This window comes from Felis catus, chromosome D1, assembly GCF_018350175.1.
Source record: "Felis catus isolate Fca126 chromosome D1, F.catus_Fca126_mat1.0, whole genome shotgun sequence".
In the NCBI taxonomy this organism is placed as follows: Eukaryota; Metazoa; Chordata; class Mammalia; order Carnivora; family Felidae; genus Felis; species Felis catus.
This window is the reverse complement of record NC_058377.1, coordinates 46997400-47018230: the sequence shown is the minus strand read 5'-3', so window position 1 is coordinate 47018230 and position 20831 is coordinate 46997400. Positions and strand designations below refer to the sequence as shown.

Sequence of the window (20831 nt, the reverse complement as noted above, 5' to 3'; positions counted from 1 at the left end):
TGAGTGGAAAGCAGTAGGAATGGTTACATGGAACATTTGGGTTCCTTTCAGCAAGAATAGTGTGTCAAATTTGCCATTCCTTCTTGTGAGACACAAATGAAAAACTGGCTCAGTGAGAGCCAATTTCAACTGCTGCTGAAACCAATTCAAACATTTCTGAAGGTATGGAGAAATGTGAGCTACTTCTCAATTTATTTTCTTTTAAAAATCTTAGGAATTAAAAAAAAATCTAATTTTGTCCATGATTCCTTTTTTTTAAAAAGTGGCTATAAATATGCACACATTCAAATATACAGATGTAGACGTATGTATGTATGTGTTTGTATATACTTCATTTTAAATTCAATATTTAATAAATTAAAGGGGTTTAGTTTATTAAGACTATTTCTGGCAAAAGTCCTAAGGAATTAGGAATTAAGAGACACTAAGAAGGAAAAAAGTCCCATCCTGGAAGTAAACCTAAAATTGGAACCTGTAAGTTCAGGCTCCAAGTCAGAACTACCACTTATGCCTGAGAAAAAGAGGTGTCCCATCTTCTGACAGACTGTCCCTCCTTCTCCCATGCCCGAGGACCTCCTGGCCCCTTACCTGACTCTCTCCTCTTCCACTCTCTTCAGAGCAGCGTCCCTCTGCAGAACCTTCATGATGGCTTCTTGCTCCTCCTCGGTCAGGAAGCTCAAATCAATCATTTTGAGACGCATACACAAAGATAATAGCAACAAATCTGGCTTACAATTCTCAAAGCAAAACAACTATGACTGTAGTTCAAATGATTAAAAGACACAAAAATTAAGTGAAATAATATCTTGTTCAGTTCTGCAACAAAAGTCTTGTGTGTTGGCTCAGCTAAAGTTTTAGGTGACTGATTGCAAAATCCTCCGTACCCTCTTCAGCGAGGAAGTGGTGGCCTGTGGGACAAGGTGGAGAAGAGGCTCTCAGAAGGACGCTGAATTCCTTGCCAGACAGGTCACTTGTTCCTACGGTGGCATTCCTCCTCACACTCCCACTCTGGACGAGTTTTAGACACAAATGATTCTCCTTCCATCCAGATCATCGACTTGAGGAGAGGCAGCAAGATCCGAGCATCACCTACCTGGGGAATCATGAGACAGTAAACATCAGACAGTGAGAGGCAGTTCCTACAAGCATTGCTCATTATTACAAGATTTAAAACATGCCTGGGGAAAGAAAATGACCATGTGAGATGGTCTCTGAGATCAGGGAAACCAGTTCTGCCAGCTTCCTGAGCAAATGGGTCATGAAACATGCTTCAACTCAATTCCAGACTGCCAAGATGGAGAGCACACAAAATGCCGATCGACGTTTGACAACTGACTGAGCAAAGGAATGGTGGCCAAAAGGAGCTGGTTCTCTCTCTACAAACTCATGGGATGCTAGGCTAAAAAGTCACGCTCAAGGTCCATAAGACCAGGAAGACGTGATCAGCTGTCAAGTGATTATGGATAAGAAACTAGACGTAAAAATTCACAAATGCTCACATCTTCACGAGTAGGAATGTTGCACCAGAATATATCTGTGCTCTGTAATGACAGGTAGTGAGCTAGTATCAGGTTAAGGTACTTTGCGCAAGAGTGGAAATTGTTATTCTTCACCCAGTCCCACCTCTAACTTTGCTGAGTCTAGAGCAACTCACCAAGCTTGTCTCTCTTCATTTCTGAGGAGAAAATACCTGTGATGTGTGTGTACATAAACTGGGGAAAGGGAGATGCAGAATTTCAACCTCCACCCCACATCCAAAATGAGAATTTTAAGTAGGACTCTGGGTAAGAATCCTATTTTCTTTGAGGCAATTCAAACCCACGTGCAATGGGAAGGTGACACGAAGAATTCCATAGCCGTCTGGGATTTCAGAAGCCACCTACTTCAGGATTGGGGCCCTTTAACAAACACCGCGCTATACATACGGTAGACACTGAAAACCAGGTGTTCAGTAAGTTTTAAAGAAGTCTCACTGAAGAATAAAATAGAGTGTGTACACGGCTGAGTACTTTTGATGAGTAAGTTCTTTGCTTTGGCAAAATAGAACCGCTGAGAAGCGCCCCTTCTGCCACTTTAGCAAGCGAGCTCTCACTCTGCGACTCAGATTTCTTCTCATCTGCGCTGACTTGCCCATAGGACAGCCCTCAGAGGTTGTAAAGACTAAGTGAAACGTGAACAGAAAACAGCACATATCTTGCATCCTCTACCAAAAATAGCTACTGAAAATACATTCTAGCTTCCTTTCTGAGTTCACACTTTTGTTCTATCCCTCTGAATAAGAGTGTCCTTGATTATATAGTTTCCTTTTCTCTTTTGTATTATGTTTCCTTCCCAACTTCCCCATGAGGTGTGGACTTCATGGACAGATACTCTGATGACCTTTGTTTTAAATTCCTGTAGCTCTCTTCATATTGCCCACAGTGACTACTCAAAAATAAACATTAAGACACTACTTTCTTCTCTCTTTTTAAAATTTGCACTCATTTGTACAGGTTAGAGCCTACTTGTTCATCTTGGAGACTACTCATCCTTCAGGGTGAAAGTTACCAGTTCCAGGAAGCCTTCCCTAATTTCCACAGCTAGAGTTAAAAGTAGATTCACTTATGGCTAACTCTTCACTCCCTCCCTGAAACAGCCATGCAACCATGTTGCCATTAGAGTAAGCAGAGTATTCATCCCTACCTTCCTATTATTGGGCTTGACCTGTGACTTTGGTCCATGGAATGTTACAAATGCCAGACAAGCCTGACTGTAGATGCTCATGTGGTTTGTCTTGGCTTTTTACAGTCCTGCCATGGGCTACAAGAAGAGCTGCCACAGGTAAGCTACTGCCCTTTCAGTCTGGGTCCCAGAAAAGGAGGTATAGGGACAAACTAGAACCTGACCCACCTTAAGGCCACCCCAGCTGACCTGGCCATATGGGAAGAAATAAATATTTGTTGTTGGAAGCCACTCAAGTGTGGCATTGTTCTAGAACACTTCTGTAGCAGGAGCCTAACTAATACAAAAACTTTCTTCTCCATATATACACTTTCACTGTTGTAACTATGTGTCTTCCTTCAGTCATTCCCATTTGACTGTGAGTCTCTGAATGTGAATAAGTAAATGAATGAACCTAATCCAAAAAATACAAGTTTGCCAGGGGATGGCTATCCTTTCACGCAGAATAGCTTCTTTCATGCATAGGAACTTCCTTAGATCTCACAGGCCACCAAGGAAATGAGTTCAGGCCACATTCTGAGAACCATGAACACTGTCATATGGTTCCATGAGAGACTGTTTTTAAATCAATAAGTGGGGGACAGGAAGAGGACAAAGGAGAAAAACAACTCAGGTTGTCCAGCAGTGGTAATTGGCAGCGTTGCTAAAGGAGGAAATGCTGGTTTCCACACCTTCATGTACAAGCTAACCAGTGCTTCTGTGTAAGAGCTTCTAAGGGTTAAAGGTTTTTCCTAAGAATGGACTGTTAGTGAGACAAAGAGCAAAGTCTTCATTTCACAGACAAAGGAGTGAAGGGCTGGAACCTACGACTCCTAACTGGGTAAGACGGCATTAAAGCTCTTGGATGGCAATCAAGACTCCTCAATGCCAGGTGCTTTCTCAATTCCCAGTATTCTGGATGGTCTCTACCATGGGAGCTAATCAAGCATTTAATTCATTCATTCAACAAACACTTATTGAGAACCTATTATGTGTCTGGCACTAAATAGAGCAATAAGTAAGACAGACAAAAACTTCGCGTCCCGTGGAACTTACATGGCACTTAGAGGTGACAACGATAAAATGAAAAAGGCCTAGATAATTAAATTATGTAACAAGGTGATAGCAGAGAAGGGAAGGGGGGAGCTGGAGTTTTAAAAAGAGTGATTAAGGTTGGTCTTGCTGAGAAGATGGCAGCTGAACAAAAACTTGACAGAGGCGAGGAAACAAGCCACGCTGGTAGCAGAGGCTCCTGAGGTGGCAGTGTGTCTGGAGTGTTCAGAGAACAAGGAAGCTGGTGCCAGGACACCAGAGTGCGCCAAGAGGAGGACAGGATGGGGAAGGTCAGAAAGGAAGTATATCGGACTGTATTCGGCTTTGCATTAGCACTGTATGACTTCCGGCATTCACTCTGAGATGGAGCAGCACTGAGGAAAGGCAGAAAGAAGGAGAAGCAAGTATTTACGGGGTACCCGTAAACACCTGACGCTTGACATATATCATCTCATTGGATCCCCACAAAGATCTGAGGCTGGTGGTTTGGGATCTGTGTGTTTATATGAGGAGAGTAAGGCTCAGAGAGGTGTTGGCCACCAAGCCTGTGTGTGGTGGGGCTGGTAGCTGTCAACAGCTTTGTCAGATTAAGCTGCCCCGATACTGAACTCTCCTTAATTCTCCCAGCCACAGATTCTTCAAACTGGGAAGCAGAACAAAACTCTTCTGTCTGAATGTGGACTCTCATTCTCTGCTTAAGCATAAAAAAAAATCACTGGCCCTCAGCTGGCAGTCAGCAATGGGGGCAACTTCAGTGCAATGGGGGCAAATTGGGAGGGATGAAATCCAACAACAGGGATTCCCTATGTGTTCACAGGAGTAGCTCCCAGGGTGAGGCATAAAGTCTCGCTTAGCTTCGGCCTCCCTCCCACCCACCCTCGTCATTCTGCCGAGTGACTTTTCTAAGTCACATGTGACTAAGCCATATGGCCAGGTTTAAAACCCTTCACAACTTCCCATTGCCCCTGGGCTAATGCTCAAACTCCCCACAGTGGCCTGTGGGCCCCACATGAACTAGCACCAGCTTTCTTCCTTAGGCCATTGCCACACAACTTTTGCCCCCTTTGAATATGCTGTTCCTTCCTCCGGGAATACCTTTCCTGAGCTAATACATTTGCGTCTCAAGTAAGATGTCACTTATTGCACAGAAGCCTTCCCTAACCTCTCAAGGCCAGGTTAGGCATCCCTCTTGTGGGCTACAATAGCACCTGACTTCCTGAGTCAGGATATCTATCACACCATCTGGGATCCCTATCCGCTCATGTTTTTCCTCCACTAGTTTATGAGCAAGGCCTGGGCATCTGAGTGCTTTGTGTCCCTAGCACCTGCCACTGTTCCTTGTATCCACAAGGCACTCACATACTCAACACATAAATACAAATGGAAGAGGACTGAGCTGCCCCTTCTTCCTTGACATGAAGCTGGCTCTAGGGCCATATTGAAAAACCAGTCCATATTATTCACAGCTTTCAAGCTCTAGGTCTTTCACATGACTGTGTGGTTTAAATAAATTACATGACTTCCCCAGGTCTCAGTTTTCTCATCTATGTGATGGGCATATTTGTTCTTACTTTCCCTTTCTTATGGAGATTACTCTCCATAGAGTAATGAGTGAAGCTCTCATAAAAAGGCAGGACACCATCGAGAACAAATAAGGAGTGAGCAAGAGTAAGAGCAGCAGCAAAAATAAATAAATAAATAAACATTAAAAGAAAAAAAAAAAAAAGAGCAGCAACATGAAAGGGAAATTTACAGGCTCCAAATGCAGACTGGGCTTAATTCAAGTTTTTCATGCATCAGCCCTGCTATGCCACATCTACAAAAGCCACTACTCCTTGTCAAGTGTCCAAAGTTAAGCTAGAGAGGGAAACCAAGACCCCAAACAGTTGGTGCTTGCTGGTAATCACAGAAAGAAGAAGAGTTAGACTTATAGCCCTAATCCCAATCATTCTGCCTCACCAAACCCAGGTTAAAGCCTGATTATCAACGGCATTTGTTCTCCAACCGCACTCTGCTGCAAAGGCAGACACATATACCATCTCTTCCTTCCCCAGATGACTGTTGTTGCACGAAAGCCTGCAGACCCCAAGGAAGGGGAGGAAACCTCAAGTAACTAGTGACTCTCACATGATGAGGTTTTCAGATGAGAAGCAAATTGTTCTGACAGTCCTGTGACATCAAGAATGAAGACTTGAAAGAAAAATCTGGGAGGCAGAAGGAGAGTAGGAATCAATACAGTGGGGTTAGGAAAAATAGCGCTGGACAGCTCTGATCAATTAAGGGACTCACCCCCAGCAGTGACAAACCATTATACATAAAACCAAATGTTTTGTAAACTTCCTAGATCATAGTGGCATCAAGGAATAAATGGAATAATTCACAGATGGTTCAGAAGATGCCTAGGAATGAACAAGTGAAGTGGGACAATTAGAGAACACTTGATCACCTCCCACCCACTGCAACAATCTCCCCCCTGCATACCAAACTGGTGTCATCAGACCTGCAGGCCACCCCACCAGAACACCATGCATGCCCAAAGCCCTAATTCCCCTATGGGGTTGCTCCACTTTTCAGGCTTAGTTTGAACTATGGTTGAACTTGCCACTAATTTTCACCCTTTGCCTCCAATTTCCCCTGGCCCCCTCAGCTCACTCTCCCTTTCACACAGCAATTATATATTTTTAAGTTTATTTATTTATTTTGAGAGAGAGAAAGGGAGCAGGTAAGCAGGGGAGGGATAGAGGGAGAGAGGGAAGAGAGGGAGAGAGGGAAGAGAGGGAGAGAGGGAAGAGAGGGAGAGAGGGAAGAGAGGGAGAGAGGGAAGAGAGGGAGAGAGGGAAGAGAGGGAGAGAGGGAAGAGAGGGACAGGGAGAGAGAAAGGGAGAGAGAGAGGGAGAGAGAATCCCAAGCAGGCACAGAGCCTGACACGAGGCTCGAACTCAGGAACCGTGAGATCATCACTTGAGCAAAAGTCGGATGCCTAACCGACTGAGCCACTCAGGCACCCTTCAACTCAAATTTTTTGAGCAGTAACCTTGAACCAGTCATAAGACAATGAATTATGCTTTCGCCTCAAGAAGTCAAATTTAGGCAACATATTGAGTAATTTGCGTCTTTTCAATAGAGTGATAAAAGCCCTGACCACGCAGAAACAAGAAAATATTCATGTAGCATTGTTTCTGGACAGTGCTGTGGACAAAATTTGCTTTTCATATAAACACATCTCTATGTAAGTCTATAACAAAACATTCTGATTGAGTTTAAACACATAAAGGTAGGTTCTTTTAGTAAGTTTCTGGTTCCTGGGATCTCCACCATCCTAAGAGGCTCGTGGCCATGTTATAAACACTACCTGTTGACACAGGTGCCTTTTTCCCTCTATCCTGTGCTTGTGCTCCTTTCCATGTCTGTCCATAAAACAGATCCAAAGGGCCCAATCATTTTCCTATTCCTATGAGTTGTGCATAGAGGAACATGTCCTGCTTTGGGGGTCAATGCACATTGCTCATAGGGACAAAGAAGGAAACAGAATGTACAGAAGGAGGAACGCATGGTGAAACCAAACGGGACTGGGAGTCAGGAAACCTGGGATCTAGTTTCATCTTTGTCCCTGACTAACTATGTGATATCTCTGAAAATAAGGGGGGTGGTGATATAGAGAAAGATGAAAAACAGTGGCTTTAGAATCTTCCAGGCCTGGGTTCAAAGTACCTTCTGGTTGAGTGACTATAGACAAATTATTTAACTCCTTGAGCAAAATGTTATCTGCACAATGCAGAAAATACCTGCCTTGCTGGGTGGGCAGAGAGATCCAGTGGGACCATGTAGGTAAAGCAAAATCATGAAAAGCTTAGACAACATCATGTGAGGAACAGTCGAGAAGGAAGGAAGCTCATCTTCCCCTCAATAAAGGAGACTCGGAGAAACATGTTTTCCTTTTAAGTTGCTGTTTGAGGGGCACCTGGGTGGCTCAGTCGGTTGAGTGTCCGACTCTTGATTTCAGCTCAGGTCACGATCTCATGGTGGTGGGATCGAGACCCAAGTCAGACTCCATACTGAGTGTGAAGCCTGCTTGGGATATTTATTCTCTCTCTGTCTCTCTCTCACTCCCCCTCCCCTACTTACACACATGTGAGCTTTCTCTCTTTCTCAAAAATGAACACATTTTAAAAATATGAGTTGAATGAATAAATAAAATTAATAAATGACATGACCCTATAAATAAGTGAACAAAAAAAGGATAAAGATGGAGTAAGAAAGAATATGTTAGTTTGTTATCCAATCATAGGTTTATTTTTTCTTAGAGGAACAACTGAAAAATTAAAACTAACAAGCACCTTCAAGACACAAAACTTTCACTTTCGTGAGGATTATTCCAAAGGTAGAAGCCATTTTGCTACTCCATTCTCCTCCTCCAGTACCAGGCTCATGTGACTGACAGCTCATATTTCCCATGACTAATGTGGTGACCTCAAATTAAGAATGAAGGAGATAGGGGCGCCTGGGTGGCTCAGTCAGTTAAGCACCTGACTTCGGCTCAGGTTATAATCTTGTGGTTCATGAGTTTGAGCCCGCCGTCAGGCTCTGTGCTGACAGCTCAGAGCCTGGAGCCTGCTTTGGATCCTGTGTTTCCCTCTTTCTCTGCCCCCACCCCCCACTCATGCTCTGTCCTCTTTCTAAAATAAATAAACATTTAAAAATTTTTTTAAAAAAAGAATGAAGGAGATATAAGGAAAGACTTCTTATATGTGACATTCCCCCCTACCCTTTAATCTCACGTTCAGACCTAATGATAATGTGCCATTCCTAGTCAAGTTTGGACTTACGGTACCCATAGGAACAAAATATTTTCATCCAGCCCCAATTGAGCACAAGATCCTGGGCCATGTGAGGAAGGCAATATCACACACAACTAACCCTCAGGCAAGTACTATGTGAAGAATGAATAAAAGAGGCACAAACTAAGTATGGGGGTCCCAGGGATTTAGGAAGCAAATAACATGAGGTGAACCTTGAAAGCTGAATTAGAGATGGGAACAGGAATTCTGGGCCAGTGTACTGAGCTGTGAAACCATGAAGGGATTCAAAAAGAAGGCTGGTAACCAGAGTATAGGGTACAAATGGGGAAACAGTACCCAGGGTCAGACCACACAGGGCCTGAAATGCCAAAGAAGGGAAATTTGAAACTGAATTTTTCACATTTTCCAGTCTTGATAAATGTGCCAGAACCACTCTTTTAATCTGTATTTTCTTGGTCTATCAGGATTCCAAAAGATGAAAACAGTGAAGAAAGAAAGGAGCTGGGGAAATGGGCAGCTGAAATTCATTTTAAATTTTATACTTGGCCAAAAACTGAAATATTAAAAAAAAAAGGATGACAATCGACAAAAGGGATGATTTGCCATTGACAATGTATCAACAAGGAGCTTTAAGACACAGTAGAACAAGGTTCACCTGACATTGCACAGACTATGGGTTTTTGTTGACTACCCAGCTTGGAAAGCACCAGGACCCTTGTCTAAGTTCAAAATGCCAGAGAGAAACTTCTTTCCCTTTGTAATGGCAGTATCCACCACAGGCCCAGATAACAGTTTAGGAAGAGGAATCTGTATGTTCCAAAAGTTCTGTAGTATTCTCAGTCCCTGCCCTCAGAGAGTTTATATTCTGGAAAGGAGGACAGATGTTGAACAAGTCCAAGAATTCCTACAAAGCAGAAGAGCAGGATTTTTTAAAACTCTTAACCAGGGCACTTATTAAGGAAGAAAATACAATCCCTGTCAACTTTAAGCTCTATAGTCACAACTAAATTGGGAGTTCTATCATTATAATTAAATTCATCATTGCTTATATCTAAAATTTTTTTAATGTTTATTTATTTTTGACAGAGAGAGACAGAGCATGAGCAGGGGAAGGGCAGAGAGAGAGGGAGACACAGAATCCAAAGCAGGCCCCAGGCTCTGAGCTGTCAGCACAGAGCCCGACACGGGGCTCAAACCCACACACCACGAGATCATGACCTGAGCCGAAGTCAGACGCTCAACCAACTGAGCCACCCAGGCGCCCCATCATTGCTTATATCTAAACGTGGCTGCTGAGTAGCAGATTCCCAGACTTTGTTCAAGACCTACTGAATCAAAATCTTCAGGGCTGGGGCCCAGGAATCTGCATTTTATAAAATGTTTCCACATGATGCCAGATGTTTGGCCAGGTCTGGGAATCACAGCTATGAAGGATTCCGATGGATTAGAAACAGATGGTGACTGGTTAAAGAGCAAAGCGATTAGTCAAAGTTAAACATATTCATATGTACATCAATTGTTTTCCAGCTGTAACAAAAGCAAGCCCAACAAAGGGAGTAATAGCGGAATCATAGTCATAACTAGTTTTTTGTGCAGATGAGGAAGCTGAGATGCAACTGACTAAGGTCACCTAGAACAACTGCCTAAGGACACACAGCTCCCTACTGTGAGAGCTGGGTCGCCCAGAAGAGGCCTTCTTTATCTTCCAGGACATGTGCATCTTCAACCTAAATAAGAATTTGCAAATGAACTACTACGTGGATTGAACTACATTTCAGAACACCCCTGAAGCCAGCACATTGACAACAGCAGGCATTACAGGTGAGTTCTAGATTTAATTCTTTTCTAGGTTTCAAATTCAGAGGAAGGGAGTGCAGCAACCAGGTGATTTATTAACCAGCTGGAATTAAACCAGGATCCTAAAGTTAACTGAACTGTAGCAAATCACCAACTCAGACTTTAAAAAGACTACATAAAGCCCCACTTTTGTACAATCATGTACATTCCTCCTTGGGAATGAGGGACCCTTTCCAACCATACTACTCAGGGGTTTCCAAATCTGGCTGCACATCAGCATCGACCTGAAAAGCTTTAAAAAAAATATTAGCCATGTCCAGGTCTCTTCCTCCTCCAACCTCTGTAACACTGATGTAACTTGTCCAGGGTCAGACCCTGGCTGCCCAGGTGATCGTAATGTGCAGCCAGTGATGAGACCCTTGAACTAACTGGTCCTCTTTTCTCTCTGGCCCCTGCTCAAATCTAAGACCTTGGGGTGAGGCAAGCAAGATGCCCAGGGCACAAAATTCAAGGAGGCAAGGTTGTGTGAGCACAGCACTCTGCCCCTGAAGCCCCCCAACAGTGAGGCCTCCTTATCAGTGAGGCACCTAGGGCACAAAATGTAAGAAGACCCTCATTTTCACTCAGGGTGCCACAAACCCAGTGTCAGTACTTGCATAACCTTTTGTCCATAGATTCTGTGCCCTGGGGGCCTCATCTCCCTCACCCCAGTCCCAGAATCTGTCCAAATCCCTCTGCTCAGGCCATTAATTATCCCATCAAAGATACATAAAGGTCCCACTATGTGCAAAGTCTTCCTTGCTCCTTTCCATCTCTACAGAGACACTAACTTTAAAACTGATACAGGTGAATAATGCCTACCACATCCATTTATTAGGGTGTTGTGATGGAATGGAAAACACTGGTTTGTGCATCAAAAAATGACTGGAAGGGTACTGATCTTTATTCATTCCTTGGAAGCTCCCTGAAGATTCTGTATATTGTTCAACCCGTACCATGCGGGCAGCAAGACGAACCTTCCAGGGTCACTGTGAGGATGTCATTAGACTGTAAGTTAAGTGGTCTGGGACACAGTAAGTGATCCACAAATACCTGTTGACAATAAATCTCCACATTTTACCAACTCAATCACCTTTCCATGCTACCTTGAGGTCAGAGCGTTATCGCTGCTGTTTTTCTCTTTTCCTCTTTAGACTGTCGCCCATCTTCTAACCTCCCACCCCATTTTAAGGAGTCAAATTCTTGGTTTCCACAAGCCATACCCCCCTGGACTTTGAGGAGATAAAAAAAAATCTTCTAAATTTGGGATGGGGGTTTGGCACTAGAGAAAGAAGGTGGGAGGATCTCATTTTCAAATTACCAAAAATTCTTCTAAATCTTCTCATCTTAGGCCTGGACTTCAGCTTTGAAAAATCAAAAGTCAGGAGTCTGATATCTTGGTCTCTGGGTCTACACCAACATCCCTCATCTAATTCTGCTTCCTCTGATGGTGGGCAAAGAGGTGCTTAGGCATCCTTGGGCCTCAGCACGTAGCATGGTGCCTGGCACACAACAGGTGCCTCATTTGTTGAATAAAGGAAAGAAAAAAAAGAGATTAGAAGGAAAAGTCAAGACAGCAGCATAGTGAAAAAGCCTAGAAAAGCCACAAGAGTGGGGCAGAAAAACTGTGACAAGTTATCTTCCATGAATGTATTTATTAACTCTCTGTGGTTGGCAAAATCATGCTCCTCCAAAGATGTTCACATCCTACTTCCTGGAACTTATGAATATGGTACATGGAAAAGGACTTCATGGATGTGCTTAAGTGAAGGATCTTATGGTAGGGAGATTATCCTGAATTATCTAAGTAGGCCCAGAGAAATTACAAGGTCCTTGTAATGTGAGGAGGAAGCAGGATGGTCAGAAGGAAAGAGAGCAGCTGTGAGAATGAAGACAGGTTGGAGTAATATACTTTGACAGTGGAGGAAGGGGCCATGAGCCAAGAAACAAAAAAGCAGCCTCTGAGAGCCAGAAAAGGCAAGGAAACAGAGTCTCCCCTAGAGCCTCCAGCAGGAACTCCACTCTGCCAACTCCTTGATTTTTGCCCTGGAAGACCCATTTCAGACTTCTGACCTCCAGTCTGTCTTATTGACTATAAGACAATAAATTTGTGTTGTTTCAATCCACTAAATTTGCGGTGGTTTGTTACAGCAGTAACAGAGAACTGACACATAGTGTGAGGACAGATGGTGTCCTTATTCATCTCTGAATCCCCAGTTTGTTGCCTGAGACTCTGTTGACTGTGTTCATCATCATAAACACCACTCTGGTGACACTTTCCTCCCCAGGCCCTCCAGCCAACCAACTGCCAGGTACAGGTGACTGAACCTATGCAATCTCCCTCTGGATCAACCCTTTCTCTCCTTCTCTACCACTCACTGAGAAGGCTGTAATGGTCTCCTGAACATGGCTCCTCTCCTTCCTGGTTCTCCCTCACTTCCGTCTATCGTACGCAATCTAGCTAGATTCATAGTCCAGAGCCCCACTCTAAGCATACCATACCTCGATTTAAAAACTTTCCTCAGCTCTTCCCTGATGGGAGAGTAAGTCAACATTCCTTCTCATTCCCAGCTCCCTATCAACCTAATTTCACATGGAGCTTTTCCTACCTCATGGATTCCAGCCAAAGCACTTCTCAATAGCACCATGACACCATCATCATCAGACCTCTGTTTCTGCTGTTCTCTCCACCCAGAATGTCTTTCCCTTCTATCTGCACACATGCAAACCTTACCCCTCATCCAAGTCCCACCCTCAATGACAGACACCTCCTCCATGAAGCTGCTCCTGCAGCTCCCTTCCACCTCACAAATACCCCTTCCACAAGCTGGTGATAAGGTACTTCTTTCACTGAGCCCTCATGGCACTTACGTGTACATCTCTCTCTGAAGTTGGAAAGAGCATAGGCTCTAGAGTCAGACAGACCTAGGTACAATGTGACCCTCTTGTGCAAGGTACTTAATTTCTCTGAACCTCAGGTTTCTCATCTGTAAAATGGACATCATATCTATCTCACTGGGTCATTGGGAAGATTGAAATTCATATTTAGGTGCCCAGAACAATAAGTATGCAATAATTACATCAACATTATAGTAATTTATACACATGTCAAATTCCTACTTCTAGATTCTTTTTAAAATTTTTTAATGTTTTTATTTTTGAGAGAGACAGACAGAGCATGAACACGGGAGGAGCAGAGACAGAGGGAGACACAGAATCTGAAGCAGTCTCCAGGCTCCAAGCTGTCAGCACAGAGCCCAACGTCGGGCTCAAACTCACAAACTGCTAGATCATGACCTGAGCTGAAGTTGGACATTCAACCGACTGAGCCACCCAGGTGTCCCACTACTTCTAGACTCTTTAATGGAAGGATGTATGTCCACTTCATTTTCGTAGCCACATAGTATCTTGCATGTAGCAGTGAAAAAACTTAAATACTGAGTAAGTCAACAAAGTGTTAGGAGCATCTCTGCAGTCTTCCTGTTCCATAGATACTAAGGATGGCCTCATTTTTTCTCCATTTTAAAGGAAACCAGTACACTGGTTCTCTTTCTGATCATCAGTGTTAGCCTTTTAAGACAGCAACTTTGGCAACTTTGCAAGCCCCACTCTCTTTAGTTAATGCCTCTAAACCACTATTCACCCCCCAACTAACAATACTCAATGAGCATTGTTTTCACTAGCATAAGTTACATATTGTTATTCTAATGTCCTTGAATTCTAGCTCAGAAAACAACTGTTGTTCCAGAGCTAGTGGGACAGTGTTCACTTTTACTCCATCACGTTTAGGTATCTCAAGCTGGAGATTCTCCTTCATTCCTCAGTTAGGTATGTAACAGAATCACGTTCCTTTAAAGGTATTCCTTAAACCACTTTTGTGGAGGGGAAACTTGGCCCTTTATTTCTCAGCCTAGTTGGCAGCATCATGAAGGGGAAAGAACATGAGATTTAAAGTCATTTAATATCTGATTTGAAATCTAGTTACCTGCTTAATAGCTCAGTGACCATGAACATAGCACTTACCTGAGTCTGAGTTTCCTGTCTCTAAAATTGAGAATAACCACTGCCCATCTCCCTCACTGAATCACTACAGGGGGCCAATGATACCATATATGGAAAGACATTTTATCAACTGCAAAATGCTATACGATCATATTTATCCATTCAATGTCTAACACAGCATGAACTCTACCAGATACCCAGGAGACTAGATAAGAGGAAAGATGCATAGTACATTCTAGAAGAAATGAAGAATGCTTTCATATAGACACTTCACCTGCCCAGACAGTAGCATTGTAACTGTAGATGTCAAATAACCACAGGCAAGCTCCCCTCACAGGAATCTTAAGGAACATCTGTCTTGACATCTATGAAGTGTTTGGAGGTGATATTACTGAATGAAAGGTGCTATTTAGTGTAACTATCATGTAATTAGCACCACCTCTGCCCAGACATCATGCCAGACTCTTTACATATATGACATCCCTAAATCTTCAAAATCCAACAATCCTTCAAGGTACTTGCTGTAATCCCAAAGGACCTTAGCTGTGATAGACAATGCGTGTGAGATGACCAATCTCATCTAAGACAGCACTTAACATTAAAAACGACAGCAACTATCTTAATCCCAGTTTAGTTTTCCCCAACTCTAGTCCCTTTATTTATTTTCCAGAACAGCCTGACTCAGACCCAGTACAATGCCTCACAAAAGGGTAAAAGCTCTAATGAGCAAATCTCATGAAAAATTCAGCTGGTCTTTTGGAGAAAAACAGCTGGAGCTGACCTTAGGAATTCCACTAATTCCCCCTACCACACAGCCTAAAAATAGCCAAAGAGCATTTCTAGCTAGTGATGGCCTTTCCTTTAAAGGACATAATATGCAAAAAGGCATGCTGGGGTCATTAGCCCAAACCATGCAGTCCCCATGATAAATCCTTGGCCAAACGTTCCTATGAGAATCTGCTTCACAAGGTCAACGTTGAAATTTCATTGCGAAGGCTCCCTCTGACCTACTCCCCAGGCACCACTGAGTCTGTTTCAAGATGAACACTATCAGCCACTAACTACCTCTGTGGCCATGAGTAAGACACTCCCCCTTCCTTGGCATCAGTTTCCTATTTTGTGAAATCAAATGGTAGACTGACCTCTAAGGTCTTCTCCTGGCATAAGACCTGGGCCCCTTCAGTGTTACATGGGCCCCTACAGATCTGCCCCCTACTTCCTCTCCATTTTCCCCTACCACATGCCTTGATGTTCCTTAAATTTACCTCTGATGCTTCCATGTCTTCAGACAATAATGCTCTTTCCCAGCTTCATAAACTCCTACTCATCTTTCAAGTCAGAGTCCAGTGTCAGCTCCTCGGGGAAAGTGAGTCTAGCTCCTTCCTCAGAAGCTGGGTTAGAGTCTTGGCCTCTGTGGTCTTGCTGAACTCTGCATGATATAGCAATTGTCTGTTTACTTATCTAGCTCCCTTGCAAGACTAAGTGCCTCTGGAAAATAGACATTCTATGTCCATCTCCTCCATATTCCCACTATCCAACCCTGTGCCAGCCATTCGATGTTTGTGGATTCTGTACCAAATTCCACCAAAGTACCACATGGTTTTACAGTGTTATTCCAAAAGACCAGAAATTGTGTTTTTTTTCTTTTTACTGTATCACATTCTATTTTTATTTTATTTAAATCCAAAATAGTTAACATATAATTTAATAATGATTTCAGGAGTAGAATTTAGTATTTCATCACTTACATAGAACACCCAGTGCTCATCCCAACAAATGCCCTCCTTAATGCCCATCACCCATTTAGCCCATCCCCCCACCCAACACCCCTCCAAACCCTAAGTTTGTTCTCTATATTTAAGAGTCTCTTATGGTTTGTCTCCTCCTCTCTGTATCTTATTTTCAGAAACTGGGTTTTTTAAGTATTGTTTTCTCTATTCAAAAAGCAAGAAAATTAACTATTACCAAACCTTTGCCTTATTAGGAAAAAATATATACAGCTGTTTGGAATTGTAACATAATCTTTGCAGAGCTTAAAAATATACATTACATTTTCCCTGAGAAACCTCTCTTTTAACCAGCTGAACCACATTTTTTTTAAGGGAGATTCAAATTTAGAAATGATGTGCAACTTGGTGGGTTTTGGTTTTGGTGGTGTTGTTTTTTGTTTTTTGTTTTTTTACCAAGAGGAAGGAAAATTTCCAAAAGGGATATATTATATACTAATCTTTCTGAAAATTCTCAGCCAAACCCTGGAAAATCAGATGAAAAGCAGCAAGAAAGAATGTGATCTTGTATGGAAAAGTAAAATGTCTCATTAACCACTAATAACATTAAAAAGCATGCATATGTGCCTGTATTACAGAAGATTTAAAAACTAAGTTAATACCATTAAAAGGTAGGAGTTGGGCTTGATGGAAGAGTAGAAGAAATAGACATTTTATCTTCCTTCAATACCTCCTTCCATCTGTATACACATAATATGTGCAGCATAAGGAAACCAGCAAAGTAGGCGACTTTATCTGTGTTTTCCAGACGAGGAAAGTGAATTTCATGGAGGTTAAGGGATCTGCCTGTACCCATATTGCCTGTAAGCCACACAGGGATTTGAACCCAGGTCTGCCAAGTTTGAGTTATGTCCAACACACAGCAAGAGCTCTGGTAAAGGTGAAGAAAGGAAGGGCAAGGGCCCTGAGAAGGAGCCCAAGGATGCAAAGAAGAGCTGAGGTTTCCCTCAAACCCCGGTACACACAAAGCACTGAGCTTTGCAGTACACAATGCTGTTAACCTTGTTGTGTAAAGCAACCAGTTACAAAGGAACTTTTTATTCTTTATGTGATCCCAATTTAGCAGCACATATAGAGAGCAGGCAGGGAGTGTGATGTGGCAGCACCAGCAAATCTATTTTCCTAAAGCCTCATGAACAATGCAAATTCTTGCACTGATCAGGGAAAGAGCTTTACAGTATTAGCCAAAGACAAAAGATGACACACTTTGTTAGCTGAGGTCGGCCTGTGCCCTGCCTGGAGGAGCAGCCAAAGACAAGGGTTCTGGTCCCTGTTCTGCCACAAATGACTGAAACCCTTTGGTGTCTCTCACCTCTCTGAGGGCCCTCACCTGTAAAATGAGGCATGTGCTCTCTGATCACTCAGGTATCTTCCAATTGTATAATTTTTTTCCTCATGGGCATAAAAGCAAACAGCCAGAGGAATTTCAACACCACTACCAAGCTAGCTGAAGGAGAAGGAGATGCAGAGGAAACTGACTGGAGGAAAAAAAGTGATTCTGCTGCCCAGTGCAAATGCCTTTTAAAAACTAAACATTTTTGGGCCACCTGGGTGGCTCAGTTGGTTAAGGGTCTGACTTTGGCTCAGGTCATGATCTTGCAGTTCATGAGTTCAAGCCCCGCATCAGGCTCTGTGCTGATAGCTTGGAACCTGCAGCCTGCTTCTGATTCTGTGTCTCCCTCTCTCTCTGCTCCTCCCCTGCTCATGCTCTATCTCTCTCAAAAATAAACAAACATTAACAAAAAATTTTTTTAAATAAACTAAACATTTAAAAATAAGATAGAGCTATACTGACGGAGGGGATGTTAATTAGGAAAATAAGATACAAAAACTGACAGAAGTCCTCCATCCCTTCTTCCTGTCCCTCCCTCTTTCCTTCCTTTCTCACTGAAAGTGTCCCCTGCTTGGGACTAGGCTAGGTACCACCAACACAACTGTTAGGTAGTTAAGACCTGGTTCGTGCTGTCAAGAAGATTTTGGCTCACAGCAATAACAACAGCTCCCATTTGTACCATATTGGGAGTTTACACTATACTCTGGCATACACACTCTTCACAACAACCTTGGCAGTGAGGGAGGGCAGGTGGGAGTAAGCATCATCATAATCCTCCTTTTATTGATGTGAAAACTGAGGTTCAGCAAGGTCAAGTGGTTTGTCCAATGTCACATAGCTGCTAAGTGACAGAGCTTGGAAGAGAATACATTTGCAAAAGGTGAAAATGACTACAGACAAAGGGGGCATACTTCAGCATCAATTATGTGAGAAGTGGGGAGGTGAAGAGATCAGAACAAGGACTGGGAACAAGTGAGACTTGAGATGACCTTTGAACATGAAGTAAGATTTAGACAATTCACACCCTACACACACTGAATTCAATGCAGAAGACAGCACAGTACTACTTTAGAGGGTGGAGTGCAGAAAAACCTAAGGATGTCTATACTTAAACACACACAGAAGCACACTGTCTTTCATTTAAGAAGTGGTCATTCTTTAGCTGTCATCAGTAATCAGCATGTGTGTGCTCTGAGTATTTTCCCCAGCAGCAGAAATGTGTGGCTCTGAGCCTTTTCCTTTGGCACTCACAGTGGGTATCAGGGAGAGGGTCACATGGTGTTAGGGATATGTGATCTGTACCCACTGAGCTAGGGTGAAAATTCCTGACCTTGGCACTCTTGATCCTTACTGTAGCTACCTGAGCTAACTGGCCTTCTCAGTCAAGTATTCTTCTCTGTGGGTGTGACTAATCACATGGTTGTACAGCAAGCCTGCCTTCCCTGCATTCATTGCTCCCAAGGCTCAAGAATGTAATTAATGAGCAACCTGGACCCGTTCCTATGTGGGAAGGGAAGAAAGAAAATGTCTGGGAAAGATTTCAAGGTGATGATAGAGTCTCAAAATTACAGAAGCGCTTAATAAAGCAGGCCCAGGCTCTGTACATCATGCAGAAGGAGATGTAAGCCAAAAAAGCAGAACTGGGGAGACTTTGGAATCAGGCTGAAGGTGCTTGAGAGAGAGAGGAGGAGGCCTTTGGCACAATGAAGGGTGAGATTCAAGTTAAACTACAGACCTGCAGGTGGGGAATTCAGGTGACAGGAGTCCTAAGGTTTACTTCTAGCAGAATTCCAGGTCTTGCTAGTGAGACTTCAGTCAGCCTCCAGAATTCTGGTTCCATTTTTTTTTTCCTAATCAGGTTACATTTCAAACAATACCAATTTCATCAAGGGTTCTGAGATGAAATTCACAGGGTACAGGGTATAATGAGATTTATCAATCTTGTCTCACCCCCAGCCCCAAGTAACTGACAAGCATTAGGGATGAGGTGAAAGCAGGGACTATCTGATGACAATACCTGGGAAGTGGTTTTGGAAGCTAGACTCAAAGCTGGAGGTGAGTTTTTCCACCACAGGGAATTTAAATCTTCTCATCCATCACATCAGAACCCAGTACTATTTGCAGAATAAATACAATGGCCAAAGTGAGCTACCAAGTTAGAGAGCAGAACCTTTTCCAGCATCTTTCCAGCTTTTCTGGCATCTTGAGGGGCTCATCAGAAGGCAACAAAGCCTTCCATAGACATCCACTGATGGAGATTTGAAGACTTGTCCTTAAGGAAGTGCCTAACAATGACTAAGTGAAGCGGAACAAGATAGACACTCATGCACTCTATCTGTCTAAAGTACAGAAGATAGATGTATACACATATACATGCAGGGATATATGTAATATATGTAAGTTCTTAGTTCTCAGTCATTTGCAACCAATTTATGAAATCCTGAGAACTTTTCACTCTACTGTTACATAGAGAAAGCTAAGCAGGCTGGTTGCTAACTGACTACAAAACCAGAATTCTGGTGCCCAAGTAATGGGCAAAATCAGGCACCCTCCCCCCTCAAAGATGTCCTAATAAGGCTGGTTTTGGTTCAGATATAGCTGTTTATTGGAAGGAGGTAGCAGGATTAGATGCAAAGTCACTGCTATTGCTGTTGTTTCTATTCAGATTCACCATGCTGGAAGGCTTCCAGAACCATCACACCAAACCCTCAGTCCCACACTGTAAGGAAGGTGCCATTATCACTCCTACTGTACAGAAGATGAACTGGGCTCAGAGAAGTGGAGTAACTTTACCCTGTCTGTCTTCTTAAATACTATGTCATATTTGCGTATATGTGTATACTAAAGATATCAGTTACAAACTGAGATAACAGAATTTGAAGTTTTCATTTCAAAAATTAAAAACAGATGGGTCAGGTAATATTTGTGCAATCTCATTATTCTTTCCTTTTTTAATTTTTTTTTTTTTGTCCTAGCAGAGGTAAATCTTAAATAGTCAAGCTATAATAGAAAACTGAAAATATTTAGGTAAAACACTTTATCCATAACTTTGATTTCAGAAGAAGATAAACACTCATGAATTTTTAATCAACAAAGGTTGACCAGTAAAAACCCCCTAAAACATGCCATGTGAGAGAGATTCACCAGGCGGCGCATCACACTGCAGAGAGGGGCTGTGATCATGGAAAACCTGTGTTGGGAAAAAAAAAAAAAAAAAAATCCAGGGACTCAGGCAAGGTCAATTTTACTCCCAGTTCAGTTTCTCCCTAGCTATGTGATTTTGGGCAAATCACTTGACTTTCAAGAGCTTTGTTCTCCTTA

The 20831-nt window shown here is 42.8% G+C and overlaps 1 protein-coding gene across 17 annotated transcripts in view; it reads right to left on the bottom strand.

Annotated features, from left to right (window-relative positions):
• Window positions 1–20831, bottom strand: part of SYTL2 (synaptotagmin like 2) — a 155449-nt gene that overhangs the window by 67826 nt on the left and 66792 nt on the right. For all 17 annotated transcript variants that reach the window (XM_045038658.1, XM_019811685.3, XM_019811683.3 and 14 more), the window contains one exon: window positions 589–1093. In XM_045038658.1, the coding sequence (XP_044894593.1) occupies window positions 589–701 (113 nt within the window). In that variant the 5' untranslated portion in view covers window positions 702–1093. The remainder of the gene's footprint in view (window positions 1–588; window positions 1094–20831) is intronic.